This window comes from Jaculus jaculus, chromosome 2, assembly GCF_020740685.1.
Source record: "Jaculus jaculus isolate mJacJac1 chromosome 2, mJacJac1.mat.Y.cur, whole genome shotgun sequence".
Lineage (NCBI taxonomy): Eukaryota > Metazoa > Chordata > Mammalia > Rodentia > Dipodidae > Jaculus > Jaculus jaculus.
Window position 1 is genome coordinate 205,086,669 of NC_059103.1, and position 25,726 is coordinate 205,112,394.

The window sequence follows — 25,726 nt, forward strand, 5'->3', positions numbered from 1 at the left end:
CCGGGAGACTGTCAGAGGACAGCTCGTTTACTTGTTAGGGGATTGGGCTGATAAGTGTTCATGTATGGCGGGAAAAGGTACGGGGTATGGGCCACAGGGGGATTGGCTGTGTGAAGGCCGCTGGCTGGTACCTCATTAACATAATAGGCTTAGGGTAGGGGTACAGGTCACATGGCCACGGGGAAACCAAAAGCTAAATCTCAAGATGTGCAGGTGCCCCAACTGAGGGAGCTGCCTCCCTCCTGCTGGTTCAAGGTGCGATAATGGGGTTCAGGCCCGCTGCCACCTCCTGTGGCCTGGGGCCCTTAGCCATGCCCGACAGCTCAGGCCTGCTTGAACCTCCAGTGACCTGGGGCCCTCAACTGTGCCTGACAGGAAGTAGTAGAAAGAGACACAAAGTCGTCTACTGTTGTGGCGGACTTGAAAAGAATTGTAATGCTGTGTGTGGTGGCACAGTCTGAACATAGTCCCAGCATTGGGGAGATGGAGACACGAGGATCAGAAGTTCAAGAACATCTTGGCCTACATAGTAAGTTCAAGGCCAGCCTGGACTCCATGAGACACTATCTTTAAAAAAAATTAAATAAATAACTGTGGTGAGTGAAGTTGTTCAGAGATAGATGGGAAGTTGAAAATTCACCAAAGAACTAGAAGTGATAAAAATTAATCAGCACAAGTAGGTCCTTACTGTACAATTCTGGCAGGTCAGGTGCAGCGGAAGCGAGTAAGCAAGGTGGCTTCCCTAAGGAAAGAACCGTGATCCTGGGTCATCTCCCCTCCGTGGGAGGCCCTTGTTGGAAATGTGCAGACATGATTTCTGTTGCAAGGTCACAGAATTTCATTTTTCTTCCTTCTTCCTTTTTCTATACAAATGACAGCTAAGCTCTGCCTTCCTGGAGATGTCACTTAACCGTCCATCCGTGGTGACAGTGTGGGAGCAACGAGGCTCTAAATAAGGACCTTTAGACCACACTTTCCGGAGGAAGGTAGCCAAGCAGTGTTCCTGCGTCCCCTACCAAGCTCTTTCCTACCATGTCCTTCTGAGTCCACACTCTGCTGTCCTTGGAATATCCCAGGGATTAAATAACTCCTGTCCTTCCAAGTCCACACTCTGCCGTCCTTCGATTATCCCAGAGATTAAATACCCCTGGTCCTTCCGGGTCCCTACTTTGCTGTCCTTGGATTATCCCAGGGATTAAATGCCCCTGGTCCCCTTTGAATGGAAAGCTAACCACTGTTCCACTACCACGCTTCATCGAGCCACATTCTCAGCTTTGCTCAGGCCACAAAGAAACAGTCCACGTTCATTCCCACACATGCTGAGGTCAGCACACCACGGATGGCCCGCGTGTGCTTCACACGAGTACCCGGAACCCAGGCCTGGTCTCTTCCACAGGAGGTGGAGATTGTCCTCAACTGCCTCTGAGGCCTCCTGAATATCCCAGGCCCTCTGACTACCCTTGCACTGTTGGGATTTTCCTCGTGCTTCCGCTCGGCTGAGAACTTCCTCCCACACACCCTCCCTTCCGCCCACCCCCGTCCAGAGGTCCAGCGATCATGAGGAAGAAGACCTTCAAGTTGCTCACGTTCCTTGTGCTCTTCATCTTCCTCACCTCCTTCTTCTTGAACTTCTCTACCAGTGGGGTGCCCACTGCCTGGTTCCCCAAGCAGATGGTCCTGGAGCTCTCGCATGGCCTGCGGAAGCTCATCAAGTCCCAGCCGTGCACCTGCGCACGCTGCGTCAGCCAGCTCAAGGTGTCCGCCTGGTTTGACCAGCGTTTCAACCAGACCGTGCAGCCGCTGCTGACAGCCAGCAATGCGCTCCTGGAGGAGGACACGTACCAGTGGTGGCTGGTGAGCAGAGCCAGGGCAGGGGAGGGGGCTGAGGGGCGGGCAGAGGTCCTCAATGGGTCCTGGTGCCCCACCAGGCATGTGGAAGCATGTGGTTATTGTTTGTTCACTCACTCATTCATCCCTTCACTCACTCATTCCTCAGAAGCTATTGTATGTGGGGAAAAGGATGTAGTGTGTGGGTGAGTGTGATGTCATGCACATGTCTATAAAGATTACGCGCTGAGGGGCTGGAGAGATGGCTTAGCGGTGAAGGTGCTTGCCTGCAAAGCCAAAGGACTTCTGTTCAATTCCCCAGGTCCCACGTAAGCCAGATGCACAAGGTGGCGCATGCATCTGGAGTTCGTTTGCAGTGGCTGGAGGACCTGGTGCGCCCATTCTCTCTCTCTCACACAAACACACACACACTCTCTCTCTGTATGTGTGTGTCTGCCTCTTTCCCTCTCTCAAATAAATAAATAAATAAAATTTTAAAAAAGATTGCACACTGAGGTTGGAGAAATGGTTCAGCGATTAAGACACTTGCCTGCAAAGCCTAATGACTTGGGATTGATTCCCCAGTACCCACATAGGGCCAGGTGCACAAAGTGACGCATGTGTCTGGAGTTTATTTGCAACAGCTAGAGGCCCTGGCATGCCCATCTTCTCTCTCTCTATTCACAAGTAAATGAGAATATTGAGAGAAAATTGCACACCCTGTGCACATGCCTATGAAGGTGAAAGACAGAATCCAGTGTCCTTCTTCATTGTCCTTATTTCCCTGAGACAGATCCTGTCAGTGAACCCGAAACTGCCAGTTTTCAGTCAGACTGGCTGACCAGTAAGCCCCAGTAATTATCCTGTCTCGGCTCCCCTCAACACTGGGGTGACAGGAATGAGCTACTGTGCTAGCTTTTTGGCGAAGGTGCCGGGGATCGAACTCGTCCTCATGCTGTGCAGCAAGCGCGTACTTACGGAGCCACCTCCCCTGTCCCCTCAGCATCTATCGTGTGCAAGCCAGACAAGGTCCTGCTGTTTTTGTTTCCTGTGGCTCCCTAATAAATGACCATAGATCTGGTGGCTTAAGACCACAGAAGGGTGCAGGTGGGGGCTGGCGGGATGGCTTAGCGGTTAAGGCGTTCGCCTGCAAAGCCGAAGGACCCAGGTTGGATTACCCAGGACCCATGTTAGCCAGATGCACAAGGGGGCACATGCATCTGCGTCTGCATACATTGCAGTGGCTGGAGGCCCTGGCGCTCCCCTTCTCAATCTCTCTTTCTCTACCCCCCCCTTCTCTGTGAAATAAATAAATAAATAAATAATGTTAAAAAATATTATAAAAGAAGTGTGCAGGTGGGGCAGTGTTCTGGAAGTTCCAAGTCTAACATCAAGGTATCGGCAGGGTGGCTTCCGGCTGAGGAGTCTGAGGAGCAGCCTGCCCCCACCCCTGTCTCTCAGCAGCTGCTGTCTCCCTGCTGTCCTTGATAGCCCGTGACAGTTGGCTGGGTCACTTCTGTCTCTGCCTCCCTCACATATTTTCTCTGTCTCTCTTGTTTCTCTCCCTCCTTTTCCCTCCTGAGAAGGACCCGTGTCCTCTGTTCTGGGGCACACCTGAGTGTAGACCGGTCTTATCTGGGGGTCCTTAAGTGTTTTCTCAAGAGGGCCTTTTTCTCCCAAAGAGAGCTACATTCTCAGCTTCCAGGGGCTGCTACCTGGACCTGTCTTCTTAGAGGTCATTGCTTCACCAGTACAATTGTCAAAGCTAGAAAAACTGGGGATATGGAGGTGGTTTAGTGGGTAAGAACACTTCCTGTGAAAGCATGAAGGCCTGAGTTAAAAATACTCTTCTTTTGATGACCACAGGAGAGACTGAGGGGAAGCAAGAAATGTCCGTGATTCTGCGTTTATTGAGCACCTCCTGCCTGCAGGCCTGATACATGGAGATGGAAAATGATCTTCCTCTTCCTGGACTGAGAGGTTTAGGAGAGAAGGGGGTGACACAAAGTCCCCAGCCCTGAAGACGTGTCCCTGGGAGGAAGTAGGCACAGGAGAAGACAGAGCAGGAGGAAGGGTGGGCGGCCCCCGTCACGCCCTTGCGGAGGAGCAGAGGCGATGCAGGCGGAGGATCAGCTCTCCGCCCCATCTCACTTCCTGGGTCCTGTCACTTTACTAATGTGCTTGGTGCCACCTTCTGCCCCTGCCGCTCGTATGCTTCACCCAGTGCCCACCCCAGCTGTCTGCATCCCAGGTTCGTCCCTGGACTGCAGAGAGCTGGCTCAGGCCACAAAAGACTTGGCCCATCAGCAGCAGGCATTTATTAAGTGTTCACTGTATACAAAGAACTACACTTAGCAACCAATCAGGAAAGACTGGGCACAGGTGTCTTTAAAGTTCTTCTGTAGACATCCTTTCCTGGTTCATGTCAGGGTACTTGAGTCGTTAACAGAGGGCACAGAAGGCCAGAACATTCCTCCGTTGACACCACTAACAACTTGTAGGACTAACGCAGCCCGTATGATGGTAATTAGAGTGCTGACCGAAAGAGCCAGGTTTTCCACCAGGACCCCATGCCTCTGCTCGAGGCTTTTGTGAAAAGATCCTCAGAGTCTCATCTACTGAGTATCAGGGACCAGATGATTCGAGCAGTCTGGGCCCCATCTTGCTGCAGAGACAGGGTGGGGCATTAAGGAGCTCACTCTGGAATGCGTCTTTAGTGCCTGTCTAAGTCTTTCCCTCTTTGCATGTTAGGACTTTAAGCTGGCCATCGTGCCCCTCTGTAGTGTCTGCCCATCTTTGGCCTACCAGAGAGAGGACCACGTGGGAGGGCAAGCTTCTCTGCACTGTCTTGTTTTCAGTGGCTTCCTCACTCTGCCAGGTGCTCCCTGCTCTCCATTTGTGGGTTGGGGCTCAGAGCTTTCCTTCTCAAAGACATTGCTTTTAATGAGTCATGAAAGCAGTCAGTAACGGTCCAGCAGACCAGGCGATGCTGCGCACGCTTACCAGGCACAGAGTAGAGAGGGCTCTCCGCTCACATCCGTGGCCCACTTTGAGGCCTCAGCCCAGGTCCACCCGCCCCCCGCCATGGCAAAGCAGGTGTGTCATGAAATGACTGTCCAGTAAATGTCCTTGCGTGACCGTGGCAAGCACACACACCGCTGCACTCCCCCACGGCGGTGACACCGTCACATCCTAAAGTCATTGTACCAAGCACAGCAGCTGTTCCTGTTTGGGGACCTCTACTGAGCCCCTGGCCCAGGCCAGGCTGTGCTCCTCTCCCCCGCCCCTGGAGAGGGGAATGGGGTCTCTTGGGAGACAGGCAGGCCTCTCCAGTGACTTTCTGCACAGTCTGTGGTATTGAGTGGCCCGAGCTTGTCTTAACTGAAGGAGTTTTTAATCTGGATGGTGTTTATTTCACAGTCGTTATAGAATGTATCTAGAATAACCTTTATCTTTTATTTTTGAGACTTGGTCTTACGAAGTCCAGGCTGGTCTTGAACTTACTGATCCTCCTGCCTCCACCTCTTGAGAGCTGGGATCACAGATGTGCATTACCACGCCCGTTTTCTGTGGTGCTGGAGATCAAACCCAGGACTTGAGATGTGCTAGGCAAACACTCTAGCAAGCGAGCTACATCCCCAGCCAAAATAACATTTATCATTTTAATCACACATAATTGTTTCATTAAGTTGACTCAAGGTGTTATATGTCACCGCCGCTTCCCACACCCAGCACTTTCATCTTCCCCATCTAAACCTGCACAAAACACCAACTATGCTCTCCTCCCAGCCTCTTGGAAACACAATTCTACTTCCTGTCTCAGTGAATTGATTTATCTAGATCAGGGCTTCTTAGACTTTTTCCACCTGAGACCCATATTTTGGGAGACACCCCCCCCCCCGCACATGGGAATATTAAATTAGTATACGGATACTGCGGAGATTGGCTCAGTGATCAAAGGCACTTGCTTGCAAACCTGCTGTCCTGAGTTCAGTTTAGCGCCCATATAAAACTGGACTCTGTGACACCCACATGAAGCCAGACACAAAGTGGTACATGCGTCTGTACTCTGTAAGTACAGAAGTGGGAGGCAGAGCCAGGAGAATCTGGAAGCTTGCAAGCCAGAGATCTGCTTCAGAAACAAGGCAGAAAGAGAAAGCAAATATCCCAAGGTTGTCATCTGACCTCTGCTCTCATATGTGTATGTGTGCACACGTGCACACACACACACATACACACACACACATGCTTAGATGAATGAATAGAATCAGTTACTAATCACAAGTCATGAGTAGTTTCATTTTAAAATGATTCTTTGATACATATATATGTATACATATATATATATGTATATATATGTAATTTTTACCACTTATCAAAGATGAAAGCAAATTTGCATACGAGTGAGATGAATGTGCTTAGTTGTCTGACACAATGCAATCCAAAGATACATTAACTTGATACCAACATGCTGAGAAATGACAGTAAGGAAATATTAAAAGTCTTTGCTTTTCTTAATTAAATCATGTTTCTGTTAGAGTAGATTGCTTTTTTTTTTTTTTGAGGCAAACCCAACAGACCTTATTTTTTCTAATGCTAGGGAGCAAAAGTGAGATAGTAAGAGAGAGAATTGGTGTACCGGGTCCCCAGCCACTGTAGTTGAACTCCAGACACGTGTGCCTCCTTGTGTACATGTGCGACCTTGCGTGTTTTCATCACATTGCGCCTCTGGCTTACGTGGGACCTGGAGAGTCAAACATGAGTCCTTAGGCTTCACACGTAAGCACCTTAATCACTAAAACCATCTCTTCAGCTCTAGAAGCAGAATTTTTATGTATAACATATGGTAACTAGTCTCAAGTCTGAGCTGAGCGTCTCAGGCAGAACTTGGTGTTGTGTGTAAAGTCCACGTGCTGCAGGTTCAGAACCAAGGTTGCTGAGAAGCCTTACTCTGCAACACACCCAGGCTAGCGCTGTGGGAGAAACCTCAGATTCATGATGCATTTGGTTTTGAATTAAGTTCTCATTCTTATGCATTCCAAAACCTTTACTGTTGCCAAATTTTTTATGATCCCCATATAATTACACTTCCCCACACAATGTCACGCCCACAGTGTAAGAAGCATGGGATTATGCAAATTGGCCTTCCCCTGCCTGGCTTATTTCATAAAACCTATTTTCAAGGTCCATTAGCATGGCAGCCATCAACAAAACCCCTTCCTTTTTGTCCTAATTTTATTTATTTTCAGAGAGCGCGTATGAGAATGGGCAGGCCAGAGATAGTAAACTCTACAAGGTCCATCGGTGTGGCAACCTTCAACAAAACCCCTACCTTTTAAAAATAATTTCATTTATTTTCAGAGAGAGAGAGAGAATGAGAATGGGCGTGCCAGAGCTAGCGCCCCTGCAAATGAACTCTACTCAGGCTTTGTGCGTCTGGCTTAATGTGGGTACTACAGAATAAAACTCAGGTCTTCAGGCTTTGCAAGCAAGTGCCATTAACCACTGAGCTATCTCTCCAGCCCCCTTCTTATTTATTGGTTTTGAGATAGGATCTCGCTGTAGCCCAGGCTGACCTGGAATTCACTCTTTAGCCGCAGGCTGACCTCGAACACACAGCAGTCCTCCTATCCCTGCCTCTTGAGTGCTGGGATTAAAGACATGTGCCACCATGCCCACCAGATATATAGAGTGTTATTTGGTTCATGCTTCCCACACATGCAGATATTACCTTTCACACACATTCTCTGTCTCAGGCGTGATGAGGTGTGGAAGGTGTGGTCTGAAAATAGTGCCTTGAGTTTCCCTGCAGCATGCTACATTAGTACATTCTTCATGATTATAATGAAACACCCAAGAAAGGCTACTTTATAAAGAAGAGTTGGGCTGGAAGGGAACACCTGCCTAGCATATGTAGGGCCCTGGGCTTGAGTTCCAATACTGACAAAAGCCACCAGATTCATTTGGCTCATAGTTCTGCAGGTGCAAGGACAAAGGGCTGCATCTAGGGACGGCCTTCTTGCCTGCTGAGTCCCCAAGCGGCCGACTTTATGTCAAAGTGAGCTTGTATCTCCCTTATAAAGCTATCCTAATTCAAACATGGCTTTCCCTGTCCCAGTCAAGGCAGCCCTGCCTCTAAACATCAAAGCCAGTTAAAGTCTGCCTCTGAAAACCTCTTCACACATTCGGCCTTGGGGTCTGGTTCAGTCACTTTTTCATTGCTGGACCCTACCAGAAGAAGCTTATAGGAGGAAAGGGTTTTTTTTTTTTTTCAGGCTTTCAGAACCCAGGCAAAGTTCCCTCACAGTAGAAGAAGCTGGCTCACTTCCACAGACCAGAGCACAGACATTGCCACCAGCCAGCCAGCACCCACGACCAGCCAGGGCTCAAGCTGCTCTTCACGCACTCAGTAGGTCGGCTCTACAAGACCCGGCCTCCCCTCCCCCAGTGACACTCCCTCCAGCAGGCTGTAGGAGACTAAGTAGGAAACTTAACCTTGTTTTTTTTTGGGGGGGGCGGGCGGGGTCTTACTCTGGTCCAGGCTAACCTGGACTTAACTATGGAGTCTCAGGGTGGCCTCGAATGCTCAGTGATCCTCCTAACTCTGCCTCGCAAGTGCTGGGATTAAAGGTGTGCGCCACCACGCCAGTCTTTTAACCTTGATTTTTAAAATAAAGTCCCTGAGGCTATAGGGGGGCATACATTCACATTCAAACCACCACGTGGTCCTTTACCATGTCTAGACCCCAGCATGGGCCAGATTGCCTCCCAATGGAGTGGGTGCTACACTGTCTTCACTGAGAGACAGGGGGGACTCCCAATGTACCTCCCCTGGAGAAGGCCAGACTCCTGCCTCATGAGGTGAGCAGGGGGAGGCCGGAATTTCCTACACATCCCCTTGTCACTGAACTGGACAGTGGCCAGCCCCTCCTTCCTTTGCCGGACCCCAGCCTCAAGGACTGAGCAGCCTGAAAAATCAAGATCCTAAGGGCCAGAGAGATCTTGTTATGAGTGTAGCATGAAAGTTTTCTAAAAGCCTGGATTCAAATCCTGGTTCACATTTGGGTCAAATCTCTCAACCTATCTGGCCTGAGGGCATCCTGCTCCTGTGGCTGAGGTGGCATGACACACCTAGGGTGATGACTAGCCAGGTACAGTAGACCTTACAAAGCATATCCTCAGGCTCTACTGTGGGTACAGTAGGCAGAAGTAGCCACGGAGGGTCACTATACAGCCTGATGGTGACTCTCCCCAGACTCTGGGTGAAGTGGGGACCCACCTGTCCTGGTTTTATCACTGAAGACTGCACATCTAGGGAACTCTGCATACCTGGGCAAGTCCAGGTGATTGGTCACCATTCTGGTTGCCTAGGGATCAGGGAGGGTGTCTCAGGGCATCTGGTTTATGAACTGGGTCTTGGGGTAGGGCAGCAGAAATGGGAGTAGGCTTGAGACTTCCAGAGAGAGAAGCCATGGGGTGGGGTGCAGTCTTGGAAGGATCAGAGCCACCTATAAACGTGTGGGGAGTTGGGGGCATGGAAGACCAGGTGTGAAGCCAAGATCTGAGCTGGACCCCCAGTCCTTACCCCACATGTGCCTGGCTCAGGTCAGCCATTGGCCTGGTCTCCGGTGGCCAGCGCAGGCCTTCAATACGTTATGTGCTTAGTGAGCACCTCCTCTCTGCTGAGAAGTCTTTAGTGACCTCAGTTGGGGTGGGGGTGGGGGCTGTGTCTAGCTGCCTCTGGCTTCTTGGCTGGCAGCTGGGTTCAGTGGCCAGGGAACCGGCCTACCTGGCTGGAGGCAGCAGAGCCAAGCTGACGTCCCCTCCGTGTCCCCATCACAGAGACTCCAGCGGGAGAAGAAGCCCAGCAACCTGAGCGACACCATCAGAGAGCTGTTCCGCGTGGTGCCTGGGAACGTGGACCCCGCGCTGGACAAGAAGTTAGTGGGCTGCCGGCGCTGTGCCGTCGTGGGCAACTCTGGCAACTTGAAGGACTCCTCATATGGTCCCGAGATAGACAGTCACGACTTCGTAGTCAGGTGGGTGGGGACCCTTCACCCAAAGCCACCTTCCCGTCCCCAGGGCACCTCAGCTGGGTAGAGAGCGTCTTGGCTCAGCTCAGAATGCTTGACCCCTCGCCGCACCTCCTGGTGCCCTGGTTCTCCTATCTCCACATTGCAGGATGGTGCTCAACCAGACACCCTTCATGCAAAGAGAAAACTTTCCCTAGGGGGTCTGCAGTTAGCTGGGGGCACTTGAGACCTGGGGACGGGGCAAGACTGATTTGAAGCCTCTGGTTCTATGGCTCATCTCCACCCATGGCTTACAGTCTTGGTTGTGACAGACTGTAAGCTTTAAAAAAGAAACTATTTTTGTTTGAGACAGAAACAGAAAGAGGCAGAAAGAAAGAATGAATATGGGCGCGCCAGGGCTTCCTGCCACTGTGAAAGGAACTCCAGATGCATGTGCCCTTTTGTGCTCTGGATTTACGTGAGCACTGGGGAACTGAGCTGCTGGGCCATCTTTCCAGCCCCTAGAACTATATAGGCTTTTAATGTCAAGAGAGCTTCCCTTGTCCCCAGGTGGATCTGTGTCCCAGAAAGAGGGACCAAAACTACTTGGACTTTCCTATTACCCAACTTATAGAGAGTGAGCAGAGGTGGGGCCCAGTGTTCCCCAGACACTTTCTAGACCAGTCCCCTAATTGCTGTTTCTCTGATTTCATGTTCTTATGCACACACCCCCCCCCCCACTGGCTTATTTGGTGTCCAGCTGAAGTGTCCGTGGTGAAGGGCAGAGTTAGGTTCATTGTCAGACAGACCTCCATTTAGAGAGTGGCTTGGGAGACTCTGGCCATAAAAGAAGCATCTTAAGAGCCGGGCATGGTGGCGCATGCCTTTAATCCCAGCACTTGGGAGGCAGAGGTAGGAGGAACACTCTGAGTTCGAGGCCACCCTGAGACTACATAGTGAATTCTAGGACTAGAGTGAAACCCTACCTCAAATAACCTATAAAAAACAAAAAAAGAATCTTGGGCTGGAGGGATGGCTTAGCTGTTAAGGCATTTGCCTACAAAGCCAAAGGACCCAGGTTCAATTCCTCATGACCCGCATTAGCCAGACGCACAAGGGGCACATGCATTTGCAGTGGCTGGTGACTCTGGCTTGCCCACTCTCTTTCTCTCTCTTTCCCTCTTCCTCTGTCAAATAAACACATAAGTAAGAATAAGTTAAAAAAAGTAAATATAAAATAATTTTTTTAAAAAAGGATCTTAATACACATCCTGTGTATGATGACCCTGGGCCCATAGTCAGTGCTGGGAGTGGTGAGGCTCACTTGAGCTCTTCAAGGAGCAAAGCCAAAAGCATTTTGGCCTTCCGTGGTGCTGGGGGTGGGGCTGAGGGCCTTGAATATGCTAAGCAAAGGGAGCCATCACCAGCCCTCTATAGAGTTTTTATTTGGAAATAAGCTCTCACTCAGTTGCCCAGGCTGTCCTTGAACTCACTTTTTAACCCAGGCTGACTTTGAACTTGCCTATACCTGTCTCATCCTCTGGAGTAGCTGGAATTAATCACAGGTCTGGACCACCTGGTCTGGCTGGTTCATGTTTTCATTGTCCCCATTGTACTGATGGGGAAACTGAGGCCTGGGGACCAACAGAGACGATGCTCCTAGGTGCTCTGTAGGTCCAAGGCCCCCGCCTTCACCAGGCCTCTCTTCCCCCAGGATGAACAGGGCACCCACCATGGGCTTTGAGGCCGATGTCGGGAGCAAGACCACTCACCATCTTGTGTATCCCGAGAGCTTCCGGGAGCTGGGGGAGAACGTCAGTATGGTCCTGGTCCCCTTTAAGACCATTGACCTACAGTGGGTGGTCAGTGCCACCACCACAGGCACCATCTCCCAGTGAGTATTCCTGGGCCTGCCTTGCTTTCACCCATGGGCTCCTTCCTGCTGCGCTGCCCTCAGAATGCCTCTCCACACCTCCTGCTCAGGCACAAGTGGGCCCTCACAGCTCCTCCTGCCTCCCAGCGCTCCTCCATGACCACCAAGCTTGTCAGATCCTTCCACTGAGGACCCCCAAGCACACCGTTATGGCTTGCTTCCCAAATGCCCTGGAATCCCTTGGAGGAGGGAAAAGACTCGGCATGTAGTAGACCCATATTGCTCTCCAGTCATGCCACCCTTTGCCCATTAAATTGTGACGTGGGCCAGGTGGTCCTGGACACGCAAGTTGTGGAGAAAAGTGGCCATTGGCTCCCCGAGAGCGAAGGCCGGCCTCGGCTCCCCAGGCCCTGCGCCAGCGCTTGAAACTTGCCAGCTCGCTTGTTCCTCACAATGGTTCTTAATTCCATTCCCCCAGGGAGGAAACTCAAGCGGGGCCAAGCCACTCACCCAAAACCGAATTTGACCTGGAGCCTGTGCCAACCATCTGGGTCCAATTCCCAAGCCCTTGGCACTTCCTGGAGGGAAGTGGCTTCCATTTCCAGATGCCTACATATCTTCTGGTCCAAGCCCAGGTCTCTCAGTGTAGAGTTAATGTCAGGACCCGAGGTTCCAGGAACTGCATGGAGCTCTGCCCACTGGGGACAAGGGTGTGAGAGGGAAGAGTTCAGACAGGAGGAAGGGCCAGGCTTCTGGCTGTGCACTGACCTCCTGGGTACGGGCCCCACAGGCTCTCAGAAACTGGAATTGTTTCAGTTAGATCTCATCGGATGTCAGCCTTCATTGTATCTTCTTGGTGAGGCCCCGTGACCTCTTAGGTGAGCCTGCGACAGTCATAGGCTACCTCTGCCAACATTAGCCAGAGTCCCCACTACTTAGTGGGCACATCTATCCCTTCAAGATGGTGCCATCTCAGTCCCCTTTAGGCTCCTTCAGGCTGTGCTTGAAGCAAGTTTTCACTTTAATTTTTTTCTGGGAAGCTGACCCATCCAACCACAGAACATTGTGGAATCAGCCAAGGTCACCTCATAGCGTCCCTGTGGAGGGGTTTTGTTTCTGTGGGTAGGAAGGTGGCTCATGAGACCATGAGTTGGGGACAGGAGAGGACTCACTCTCCTGTCCCTGTGTCAGTTTCCAGAGGGTGCCCAGAGCTGCTGCACCCAGGCGTTTTCTCCTCATGTTAACATCGTCTCTCTCCCTAACCACAGCACCTACGTACCAGTGCCCTCGAAGATCAAAGTGAAACAGGACAAGGTGAGTGGCATCTCAGGCCTGTACTGTCACTCAGTTTTCTGTCCTGTGTCTTAGTGCTGCCACAGCATCCCTGGGGGCCCCCGTTGGGTTCAGGCAGTTCCTCCCAGCAGGCTTGACTGCTAAGGGCAAATCCTCAAACCCCAGACTGGCAGCGATACCCTGGCACTTGCTGCAGATGTGAACACTCAGGCACTCAGACCTACTCCAACAGACTTTGGATTGGCTTCCAATTTTCTAGCTCTCCCAAGCCTTCCAAGAGTGCCACTGCAGACTACAGTTGGAGAATGAACTCCTGTGTGCTGAGCAAAGCCAGGCTCACCTCTGTCCCTGGCTTCCTCAGTGGGCCCCCTGGACCTCCTTGGTGCCGGCATAGGAAAGGAACGGCGTAGGATATGTCCTACACCAGCCCGTCACACATGCCGCCTTACTTCAGTAGACTCACAGAGGCCAGTAACCTGTCAGCGACACACGTGCCAGGCGAGACTGACATCTGCCTGTGCCCCCAGCACCTGTCCTTGGGCCTTGGGCTGCGCAGTCCCAGGAAGAAGCCTCTGGTGTGTGTGTGTGGTGGGCTGATGGAGGGCAAGGTCTCCTAAGACCCCGGCACTTGGGAGCCAGACTTAGAGTTGATTATGCAGTGACCCCAGAGTGCTCCACAGGGACTGGTGACAGGCTGCCCTGCGCTGCCCTGAAGTCTGTCATGCCACACTGCCTGGCACTACGCTACTCACTCCTGCTGCTTGCTGAAGCACTCCTTCCAGAACCTCGGGTCTCGTGCTCTGGCCTGTGGGCGCTGTCTTTTCCGTGTCGCCACCCCCACTCTCTGCTAACTGCCCCGCGCCGTGTAGCTGCTCTCCGCTCTCTTTCTCCCCCCGTGGCTCTTCTCACCCTCCAGCCCCCCCATCAGGGGTGCCGGTCGCTGTCCCTGGTCCCCCTGCCAGCACGGAGCCCACAGGCTCAGCAGTGTTTAGCAGGGTCGCTGCGTGCCCTCTGTCCTGTGGCCGGCTCCCCTCACCCAGACCCGTCGTTCCCGCAGATTCTGATCTACCACCCAGCCTTCATCAAGTACGTCTTTGACAACTGGCTGCAGGGCCACGGGCGGTACCCGTCCACCGGCCTCCTCTCGGTCATCTTCTCCATGCACGTCTGCCACGAGGTAGGTGGGTGGGCCACCCTCACCCAGGCTCCGAAGACTCTTTTGTTGGCAGGGGAGAGGGCGACAGGAAGAGTCCCCCCCCCCCCCCCCGCACCTCTGAATGCCTGTCTCGCCGGGCCTGTTGAGGAATGGCAGTGCTCTGTGAGAATGTGCTCAGGAGCAGGGGTTCTGGAAGGTTCCATGAGTCACCCAAGGCAGCGGGGCTGGCGGGTGGCAGGGTGCGGATTCAGCTCAAAATGAAGACGTGATGTACCTGCTCCTTTTCTCGTTGCATTGACAAATCAGCTTAAGGAGGAGAGGTTCGTTTGGGACGTAGTTCAAGGGGGTACAGTCCATCAAGATAGGGAAGGTGTTAGCAACAGGTGCTGGTCACATTACACCCCAGTCAAGAAAGACAGTGGGACGCTGGCTGACACTCAGCTAGCTCTCTCCTTTTATTCAGTCTGGGATCCCGGCCCTTGGGATGGTGCCTCCCACCTCAGTTGATCTTTCTAGAACCTCCCTCACAGACAGCTCCAGAGGCTTGTCATAGTGATTCTAAGTCCCTTTGACACAATCACCCCTCACAAGTGGATTCCAGCAGGACTGTCACAGCCACAGGGGCACCCTCGGTAGCTTGTCACAGCCACAGGGGCACCCTCGGTAGCTTGTCACAGCCACAGGGGCACCCTCGGTAGCTTGCCAGAGTCATCGGGAGGGCCCATGCGGTATTCAGGTTGTGGCAGTGGTATAGTGGTGACCTTAGCTACCTTCCAACATTCAGGCCACAACCCTGACCTTTGCTAAAATTTCCAGAGGTGCCAAGCGGGCACCCGAGGCTCCTGCTGCCCCTCCGTGGGTGAGAACAAGGACCCGTGCCAAGCTATCAGGCTGGGAGTAGATGTTGCACGCTGCGCAAAGGATCAGCCCCTACCTAGCAGCCCTTCTCCCCGGTGATTCGTCCGAAACCAGCAGAACTCTCGTGCAGCCCAGCCCCAAGCTTGCCATGTTGGTTAGAACCCCAGAACGTGGCCTTGAGAGCTGCACCACCCCCTGGGATCCCTTTTAGTTCCTACTACCTCCGGCCAGTTGATGACAGTCCCCTTGAGTCTACCTCAAAAATGCCCCTCCCGTTTCTCGTCTCCACTCTCACCTGAAAAATCCCTGAACGAGAGCAGGTCTATGTCCATGCAGGGATTTACTAAGGAACCATAATTGTCATGAAGCTGACCCCTGTCACCAGCCCTGAAATTTGTCCTCTAGCCCACAGCTGGATGGCCTGTCCCTTCCCTTAGGGCCCCTTGGAATGGCTCATTCCTGGGTCTCTTCCAAAACCCAATAGATGGTTCCCTCCATTAAACAGCCTCCTCTCCCTCCTCAGTGCCTGGGGAGCCCTAAATCGAGCCTTTGTCCCTCCAAGCGGCCCTCTGCCCATGACTGCCATAAGTTGTAAGGGCTCAGGCCTGATGTCCCCAGCACCTGCCAGATATCATCCGAGGAGAGTAGATCTTGCCCGAGTTTTGACATGCCCAGCATGATGCTATGTAAAGAGGAAGGGTTCAACACTGTTTGGCCCCAGGTGCTGGCCATGCCTTGGACAACATGAGTGCTGGTCTCAGGAAGGGCGGGATCGGTACCTTCCACCTGCCTTTTTGTGTCAGTGCTTCTTGACCCCGCTTCCCAGGTGAGGAGAGTGAAGCTCCAACAAGTGGTCTGAGGTGCCGGAGGCCAGTCTTGGAAGGGAAGGCCATTTTCCCACCTGCAGAGCCTCCTGCTCCCCCATCTCCCCTGGCCCCAGGCCTCCCCGGGGCTCGTGCTGCGGCTGTGCCCTCTGAGCCTCTCCGTGGCTTTGCCCCACAGGTGGACCTCTATGGCTTCGGGGCAGACAGCAAAGGGAACTGGCACCATTACTGGGAGAACAACCCCTCGGCAGGCGCCTTCCGCAAGACCGGGGTTCACGACGCGGACTTCGAGTCCAACATCACCACCACCTTGGCGGCCATCAACAAAATCCGAATCTTCAAGGGGAGATGACGCCACCGCTGGTTAAGGATGTTCATAGCACATCACACCTCTCGATTTCCAGCCCTAGCATCTCACCAGAGCCAATCCATTCTAGAAGCTTCCAGGGCTGGCCACAGGGTGTGCCCAGGCTCACTTGCAGCCTCTTGCACCCCTACGTTTGGCAGCATCTCCTCAGCAAAGCCGCCTGATTCTCCCAGGGTGCGGGAGGACTTTCCCGCTGCTCTTCCCAAGCTGGGGGACAGTATGCAGAGAGTCTCCGAACATGACAGTTATTTTGACTTCTGGGTTTGGGAGGGTGGGGGTGAGTCCTGAGGCCTCCCATAGTCTGACAGGCTGGCACTTTCTAGAGAGGTCCCTCTGAGACTGCACCTGCACTCTCTGGCCTCATCGGCAAGCCCTGACAGCTGTCTGGGGAGCAGAGACACACTGGGCCACGCCTGGAGCGAGATGCTGCCCTCCTTTGCCCGAAGCCTGGCCTCTTGCTTGGTGTGCCAAGCCCTCGGCCCTTTCTTCTTGAAGCTCACAGTTGATGGCAGGGAAAGGCTTCTGGCCCTACCTAAAGGTCATCATAGAAACCTGGCCCCTTGTGTCCAACAGGTCCCGAGGCCTCTTCCTAAACATGTCCCTTTGTCTGATCAATCTCCATGATGACACTGATGGCCAAGAGCAGGTCTGACTACTTCCATGTGCCTTTGAACTTGAGAAAGAAATGCATGCATTTTGGCTGCTGCGAGGCATAATCCTCAACTCAAGAAAGGGGACCTCCACCAGCACCCCCTTTTTCTGCATAGCAAGGAATCCCTCTCTCTTTTTTGTTCTAGCTTCCTAAGCCAGAGCACAACTTGGAACAAAGCTCCCATACTACCCCGCACAACCCAGAGGGTGTTAGGCATGGGACGCCCACTCATATTTCCTCACACTGTTTGCTTCGGTGCCCCTGACCTTCGGAGGCTAAACAGGGGCTCCTGACAACCAGCATCCTTCCCTGGGGCCTAAACACTGGGCCAAAGTCCCCTCCGGCTGTCTCTGCGGTGTCCTTGGGGGCCAGGGTGGGGACGCTTCAGGACCAGCGGCTGGTGCGTACCTCATCTCTCTCCTCTGCTGTCCCCTCCTCTGCAGGCTTCCTGATTATTTATCGATTCGTTAATTCAGCTGACACTGTGCGCTCTGGCCTTGCTGCTGTTCCTGGTGCTTTTGTAGCTTCCTGACGCTTTCCTTACCTACTAGGTAGAGGTGGGGGGGGGGTGTGTGTCAGGGAAGGCCCCTGGGCATCTCTGATGGGCAGAGGAAGACAGCGCTGGGAGTTTGGTGGGGGCACCAGTGGTCTTTCTTGGGGTGAGTTATGTCATCTCCTTTCCACTAGGATATGTCTCCCCTTCCTGGCTGAAGGCAGAACTTACTCAGGCTAGCGCCTCTCACCTCAGATAAGTCCCTGGGCAGGAATGGGGCAGTGCCTGTCACCTCTGGTTCTAGATGGTCGATCAGAGACATAGGCATTCCCTAGAGCCCGCTGAAGCCGCATCAAGGCCGGCTGAAGGGTGGTGACTTGGGAGCCATGCCTGTTCCCTTGCTCAGGGTCTCCCTGGCTAAAGGGAAGTTTGAGGGCCTTAGTCGGTGATCACACACGGCTTCAGGCCATTCACAGGCGTCCCCAGAAAGTAGACACTAAGACTAGAGTGTAAGGATCACCTTGCTGTGTGAAAAACAGAGGACCGATTCCAGGGACAGACCTGAGTTAAGTGAACATTGGCTCAGAGTGCAGTACAGACCCCTGAGCTCAAACCTTGCTAAGAGCTGAGCCTACATCGGGGTGCCGGGTTCGGGAGGAGTGCTCTGTCTACTTCCTTGAATCTCTCCGTATGAGAGGCGCAAGTGCGGGTTCCAGAACTTGGACAGTGATCACCTCTGAGCTGAGTGTGGCCCACTTCACTGCTCTACCCTGTCGCCCTCTCTCCCTCTTCCTTTTTGTTCAGCCCTGAAGCCAACACTTTTCCTGTAGCCCAAAATCTTCCACCATCTCTCTGGTTTAGCAATCTGTTGTGGCCACAGCTAAATGTGCTAATTGACTTAAGGCAATTGGAGCTCTGCTTGGGGCATGAGTGATTGGGGACCAGGCAGGGCCCCTGATTTGCCCAAAGGGACTGGACTGGCCAGTAGTCTGGCAGAAGCCGGGACGCTGAGCCAGAAGCCACCAAGGCAGGGGCGAGAGGACACAGATGCACAATGAGTTGTCTTTGCAGTCCACAGTGAACTGGGGCGGGGGGGGGGGGTGACATCAGCCCCTCCACTGCCCCCGCCCCCTTTTAGGGGAAAGAAAGAGGCAGGCACCCAAGAAGGATGAGGCAGAGGAAATCATGACATGCTTAAGCACATGCCTTTAGAGACTGACCTTCAGGTGTCAGGCGCCCACTCAACAAACCACATGGGCTGTGCTGGTGGGAGAAGCCGGGCCCCAGAAAGCAGAGCTGAAAGGCCGAAGCCAGCCCCACTCAGCAAGGGCCTGGAAGGACTGTTTTAGGTAAAAAGCCTTTGAGGGTCCCAACCGGAACGGCAGCGTCTTCTGTGGCCACAAGGGGTCGCGAGAGAGGTCCGTCTTGCCTCCCTGTCAAAGGTGAGAGGACCAAGCCTGAACCAAACTGGGAGACTCAGCCCTGAGTGCCCACTGTGGCCCGCCAGAGGCCTGGGTGCCATTGTGTGCCTTTGGGAGACAACAGCCGAGGGACCATCGGTTCCATCATGGCCACCTGGCTTGTGGCAAAAGTGACCCATGCCCCAGAGGTGATCAGCCCCCTGCCACCCTGCTGGCCAGTGTTGAGATGGAGTCCGCTCCCTCTCGCCTGCCCTTCCTGGGTCCCGGTGCAGTCTGACACGAGTGAGCAGCCGCAGGAGTCTCCAGCTCTGGGCGCAGCCGTGTGGACTCCGTCTAGCAGCGCAAGCACCCCACCCAGGCCCACCGCTGAGCGGCCTCCACCTCTGGTCTTCCGGCCCGTGAGGGCCGTGTCCCCTCCCCTGTCCGCCTCAAGCACGCGCGGTGGCCAGCTTTAACCCTCTAACAGGAGCCTTGTTAGGCCCTTGCCTGTGCCAGTGACTGGACGTGAGCCACTCGGTCACCCCGCTCTGCACAGTCACCTTAGCCCTTCACTGAGTCCCTCTCAGAGCCAAAGCCCCTCGAGCACTTTCTGTCCTCTGCGATTGGGCCCCCCCCCTTCCCCCCCCCCCCCCCCCCCCCCCCCCCCCCCCCGGCTTCTCCACGTGGCCCAGCGTGACTTCCTGGATGTGATTTTGAATGACGTTGGTGAGTCTGCCTCCCTTGGGCCCCCCATCCCTGCTGTTTTATTTATTGTTGAATATTTCCAATGATCCGAATCAAAGTGAATAAAAAAAGCTATTTTATCTTTCTTTGCTGTGTTTGGTGCTATTTCTGGCCAGGATGTCTGTTCAGTCCTGAAATGGCCCCTTTCCTCATCTACTGGGGCTCCTGGGGTAGTGCCTTTCCCATCATCAGATGCCTGGAAGAAGGTTCAGGAAATAGAGCAGAGCCTTCCAAGCTCAGCTGCGTCTTTACCCACTGTGGGAATCACCTGGCATCTCGGAACCTCCCTTCTCTCACCTATCAAGTAGGCGTGTCTATACTAAGGGTGTGATCAAAAACAAAAGTGTTCCAGGAGGCCTGGGTGACACGAATCATTAGTTGTAACATGTGCTTATCTAGCACCCAAGGGTGTACATGAGTCCTAACCTCTCATTTGTTTTTTTTTTTTTTTTTTTTTTTTTGTAAGAAACAGTTCTAGGAGCCCCATATTGGGACTTTGCCATGTGAAATGGGCATAGGTGCCAGCCATCTCCCATATATGTGGTATTTAGCAGTGTGCACATACCTCCCTCCCCACCCCCCAGTTGTGAATTCTCGCTGTAGTTCCGTGTGGCTGGCAAACAGTGGAGGTGGATAAGACTGGATGGTGTAATGCCCATGTATACACGTGCCCCGCGTTAATTCACGCAAAGGCCTTAGAAAGCCTGGTCCACAGGGAGCCTTCGACGCCTGAGCGGGAGTTCAGCGGTGCCAGGAAGGATGGGCTGCAGCCCGTCTCGTCTCCCCTCCCTGTGGATGTGCTTTCAGCGTCACGGCTTTCACAGCCATCGCCTCTGCATCTTCTCCAAGTGGCTTTCTTCAACTCCAGAACTCATTTTCTCCATCATGTTTCTGTGCCACTCCCGGGCTGGATGGGGTGTGGGGAGGGATGGTGGCCTGTGCTCACTGAGGATTTACAACTTTCCCCTCCTCCCTAAGACCCAGCTTCCTCCAGACTTTGCTCCTGGTTGACCATACACTTCAGCTGCAATGTGGGCAAGCGACCACAAGGTGGCGGCAACCACAGTCGATCCCGGAGAACAGCGCCACAGCCGCCCAGAGGCCAGGTTCTGACACATCACCAACGCGCCTGCTCTCAGGCTGGAGCCCATGGAAAACGCAGTAACCAGGAAGGCGCTAAGAGTCTAAGGACAGTTTTTTCAGGACCCTCCAGGCACCTCCTGCATACAAAACAATGGTTAAAGCCAGTGCCCCCTCCTCTGCCCCATCCACTGCAGAGATGGGGAGGACTTGGTGAGGGCCCTGGGCTGCTCTGCGTGTGGGCTGGCCGGCCCAACCAAGAGCTCAGGCACTGAAAAGAGCTTGCGAATAGGCGCTTTGTGATGGATTTATTTTATTTTATTTTTTATTTCGGTGTGTGTATGATGGAGGACAGAGGACACAGCTTTCCTGTGTCAGTCTTCCCCTTCCTCCGGGTTTGAAGCAGGGTCTCATGTTTTTATGGTTCCATCCCAGGCTAGCTAATCATCAAGCTTCTGGGACATTCTCTGGTCTCCTTCCGTCTTGCTTGCAACATGCTGGAATTGCAGAAATCACCAAGGCTTTCAGCTTTTACCTGGGCTTTGGGATCTGGGCTTGAGCTTCATGCAGTAAAGCCATCTGTCCAGCCCCTGGGGACATTCTTATTTATAAGAATTACTTTTGTGTGGGGTCTGCCAGGAATTGAACCCAAGACTTTGTGGATACTAGGTGAGTATTCTACCGCTGAGCTGTAGCCCCAGCCACTGCAAGGACTTTTGTTGTTGTTGTTGACGTAGGGTCTCACTCTAGCTCAGGCTGACCTGGAATTCACTATGGAGTCTCAGGGTGGCCTTGAACTCATGGCAATTCTCCTACCTCTGCCTCCCCAGTGCTGGGATTAAAGGTGTGTGCCACCACGCTTGGCAAAATGTGTATCCCTGGATGGCCTCAGACTCCTGATCCTCCTGCCTCTGCCTCTTCAGCAATTTCCTACCGGCGTGCTCCACCACATCCGGCCCCTGTGAGGATTTTTAAGTGTCTGCAAGTACTGGAAGGAAGGCTTAGGTGAGCCATTGGCCGTTTGGAGACTTGGCGCTGTTGCTTTATGCAACTGTCCCATATCGGCCCCTCTGCCTTCCTTTTTCCTTGTTACTGGTTTTCCAGTGTTTAGGGATAAGCCTTACGTGCCCCTTTGCCCTTTTGGAATGCTGCCATGTCCCTTGGCAAGGAGCAGGCATCCTCTTCCTCATCAGCCAGTCACAGAAGACATTATCCAGCTAGCCTCAAGCTCGGGCTCTACACCCCTGAGTTAAACACACATACAGAAAATTTCAGTGTGTCTTTGGTGAGCAGACCCAGACCTTTGTCTTGTCATTTCCTGAAGAGAACGGTGTAATGACTTCACGCATTGTTTCCATTTTGTGCACAGTTAAAAGGAATCTACCGTGAAGTATGCAGGAAGGAGATGTATGTATATAGGCATCATGAAAATACACCAGCGATTTTAACATCCCCATATCTGTGTATCATCAGAGGGTGCTGCAGCCAGTGCTCCAGTGATAAAGAAAAAGGCTGTGTCCTCAGAAGCCTGTCTAGAGGGCACCAGGGATCCAGCTTGCCTCTGCCCCAGGGGAGCAGATAGGGGGTACCCAACTGGCTTCTGGGACCTCTGCTCCTGCTAACGAGGGATTGGCTTCTGCTTCAGTCTCATTACCTCCCCAAACACCTCTGGGAGTCAGATCCACACATGTGCCACGGCTGTGCTATCCACTGTGGGGTGGTGGTACTGATGTGCTTATTTCAAAACCCTGTCGCTCCCTTTCCCCCCAGAGCCCACAAAGGGGCCTGGCCAAGCCCTGCGTCTCACAAAGCAAAGGGAAACCTCTTTCATATATCAGAAGTCAAAGCCTTCCTAGTCACGTGCCACTGGAACTTGGGGTCTTCCTGGAACTGAGGGGGTTTCGCTCAGAGATGCTGCTGCCCCTTTTCATACCCCATAACATATTTTTTTAAATTTCTTTATTTGAGAGTGACAGAGACAGAAAGAGGCAGATATATATATGTGTGTGTGTGTGTATATATATATATATATATATATATATATATATAGAGAGAGAGAGAGAGAGAGAGAGAGAGAGAGAGAGAGAGAGAATGGGCATGCCAGGGCCTCCAGTCACTGCAAATGAACTCCAGACGTGTGCGCCCCCTTGTGCATCTGGCTAATGTGGGTCCTGGGGAATCGAGCCTCGAACCGGGGTCCTTAGGCTTCACAGGCAAGCACTTAACCACTAAGCCATCTCTCCAGCCCCCCCCCCATAATATTTTTAAGTGCTTGACTCCAACAGTGTGGACTGAGTTGTATATTCAGGTACACACACACATCCACATGGGGTGGGGGAGAGAAGGAGGGAGAGAAAGAAAGAGACTGCATCAGTGAAGTCCTACTTCAGTCCTGTGTGGTTCTTGGACATGGGAATCTCTGGGAGGTAATTCAGGTGGAAGGATGGTGGGGGAGAAGTCTGATGGCATTGTGACTTGATAACAAGAGACCCCGGGGAGCATTAGTGTTCTCTCCCCCTTCCCCTCTCCCACTCTCTCTCCCCCTCTCTTTTCACCATGTGGGGACACAGGATGTGGAGGTCCCCAAGGAGGCAGGGCCGTGTGTCTGAAGTGTGAGAATCCATCAGCACACAGAATTTAGCACCACAACTGGCCACAGGGAGGCCCTGTGCCTCGAGCTCGCAGCAGACACCTGGACCTCGTCCCTTGGGTCCCTTGCTGCGCCAGCACTGTCCAGCTCCCTCGGCAGTCTTGCGTGACCGCCCCTCACCTGCACGCAGCTCCCGCTCACACTCGGGGCTTCGTGACTGAAGCCTGATGGAGGTAATTTAGGAGAGAGAATGGTGGGGAGAAGTCGGATGGCATTGTGTCTTGATAACAAGGGAGCCCGGGGAGCACTAATGTTCTCTCCCCCTCCCCCTCTACCACTCTCTTTCTCTACACAGTGGCCCTTTAAGTGCTTGCGCGTTTCTGGGGGCTGGAATGCAGAGATCAGGGTGGGGTCAGGGGCAGGCTGGCCTCCTGGGCTTGCACAGTACCCTGTGCCCCAGACTCACAGGACACAGGGACAGGGACTCTCGGCTGTGTTTCAAGCCTGAGCAGCTGGCATAAGCCCCAATCACTGATTCTGCGCGGTGGAGCAGCCCAGGGTCCTACCACTCTTGGCTTAGAGCGCTGCCCAGAGTGCCCAGTGATGGTGGCCACTAGAGGGTGCAGGAGAACCACCTCTTGCTAGGTTGATTTTGAAGCTGAGCTTGGCTAGAAGCCAGAAGTGTTTAAAAATCTCATAGGGAACGGTGCACAAGGGAGTAGGGCCCCTGAGCACCCCCTCAAAAAAAAAAAAAAAAAAAAAAAAACCACACAGGCTTTTGCCTTTGCTCTTGGCTGCTCTCCGTTGCTAGATGGTAAGTCCCTGTGGCTGAAGACAGCACACATTTTGGTTGTCGTCTGTAGAGAAATCAAACTGGAGCCGAGCTGGGATCTTTCTCCCTGCTGGTAGGCTTTCATAGTACCAGAGCGACGATGCGGGCTCCTGGGGGAGAAGAGTCTCCAACAGTCTCACCCAGTGGTGAACACTGAGTGCTACACAATCAACCTGGGTAAGATATGCGCACTGGTACATACTGCATAGTGCCAGAGTGGCCTGACTGTTAATGGGGAAAGCCAACTGCATTATTCCATAGGAGGGAATTCATGCCTGGTACTGTAACTGTGGTCGGATCCTGTGGTGGGGGAGGCCATAGGCCCTAGTGGGGGAAACTACTAGTGTTGTATTGCTAAATGGGCATGCTGTGCTCATCACATTGCCTTCTTTTTTGTTTGTTTATTTTTATTTATTTATTTTGACAGTGACAGACAGAGAAAGAGGCAGAGAGAGAGAAAGAATGGTCCTGCCAGGGCCTCCAGCCACTGCAAACGAACTCCAGACATGTGCGCCTCTTGTGCATCTGGCTAATGTGGGTCATGGGGAATTGAGCCTCGAGCTGGGATCCTTAGGCTTCACGGGCAAGTGCTTAACCGCTAAGTCATCTCTCCAGCCCAAATTGCCTTCTTTTTTATTTTTATTTATTTATTTGAGAGCAACAGACAGAGAAAGAGGCACAGAGAGAGAGGGAGAGAATGGGTATACCAGGGCCTCCAGTCACTGCAAAGGAACTCCAGATGCATGCACCCCTTTGTGCATCTGGCCAATGTGCATCCTGGGGAATCGAGCCTCGAACCGGGGTCCTTAGGCCTCACAGGCAAGCGCTTAACCACTAAGCCATCTCTCCAGCCGAAATTGCCTTCTCGATAGCTACATTTATATCTATAGATGAGAGCTGCTCTCAGCTCTGGTTCCCTTTTACTGTGGGAAGTGGTTGCTACAGAGAATCGTAACTGGCCAAAATACCAAGAATGGGAGACTGCTGAGTGCTCGGCTGAAAGGCTCCAGGGCTCAGGGAACATTGCAGAAGGGGGAGGGAAAGCGTCAGAGCCAACGGATGGGGAGGAGTGCCGTGGAATGCTGTCTTCTGAACATGATCTGGTCACTGTGATCATGAGCTCACGGCCGCAGTGGTCACCTGCACAAGACTGGGCGTGGGTTCTCACCATTCCGTCATGGTTGGAGGAGAGGCCCCACCCCTCCCTGAGGAGATGTAGGTCTTTAAAGCTTACTGGGGAGGGCGAAGCATTCTCTTCAGTGGTGTAGCCACTGACGAGTTGCATGTGCCCCAGTGAATAACACTGCCCCAGTGCTCATGGAAGCAACCCTAACCTAGCTGAGCAGGTCTCACACACACACACACACACACACACACACACACACACACACACAAGCATGAAAGTAAAAAAGAGATTAGTTAGAACAAAAAAAAAGAAGGAGTTTAGTGGGGAGGGGCATGCATAATAATGGGGATAAGTATGATAACTAAATTGTAGTTGTATACATATGAAATTGCCAAAGCCAAAATAAATTGGTATCTGTCATTTAGCTAAGCAAACAAGTCAAGAGCAAAGGCTTGTATCCAGTTGATGTAGACTGAAGCCCCGAGCCAGTGTGGATTGGATGACAAGTGCCCCGTGGTGTTTCATTGCCGTGTGACACACTGCCATCCAGGAGCCCCAGGTCTGGGAGTGGCACCGGCCTCCACGTGCCCGTTCCTTAC

General features: G+C 52.8%; 1 protein-coding gene across 2 annotated transcripts in view; it reads left to right on the top strand.

The window, feature by feature from the left end:
* Positions 1 to 19,585, top strand: part of St3gal1 (ST3 beta-galactoside alpha-2,3-sialyltransferase 1) — a 92,618-nt gene extending 73,033 nt beyond the window's left edge. The window contains exons 4-10 of one of the 2 annotated variants that reach the window (XM_045142957.1): positions 879 to 986; positions 1,397 to 1,854; positions 9,670 to 9,866; positions 11,554 to 11,733; positions 12,981 to 13,026; positions 14,063 to 14,182; positions 16,022 to 19,585. In XM_045142957.1, the coding sequence (XP_044998892.1) occupies positions 1,558 to 1,854; positions 9,670 to 9,866; positions 11,554 to 11,733; positions 12,981 to 13,026; positions 14,063 to 14,182; positions 16,022 to 16,195 (1,014 nt within the window). In that variant the 5' untranslated portion in view covers positions 879 to 986; positions 1,397 to 1,557 and the 3' untranslated portion in view covers positions 16,196 to 19,585. The remainder of the gene's footprint in view (positions 1 to 878; positions 987 to 1,396; positions 1,855 to 9,669; positions 9,867 to 11,553; positions 11,734 to 12,980; positions 13,027 to 14,062; positions 14,183 to 16,021) is intronic. The other variant, XM_004656179.2, reaches the window with a different exon arrangement.
* Positions 19,586 to 25,726: the final 6,141 nt, after the last annotated feature.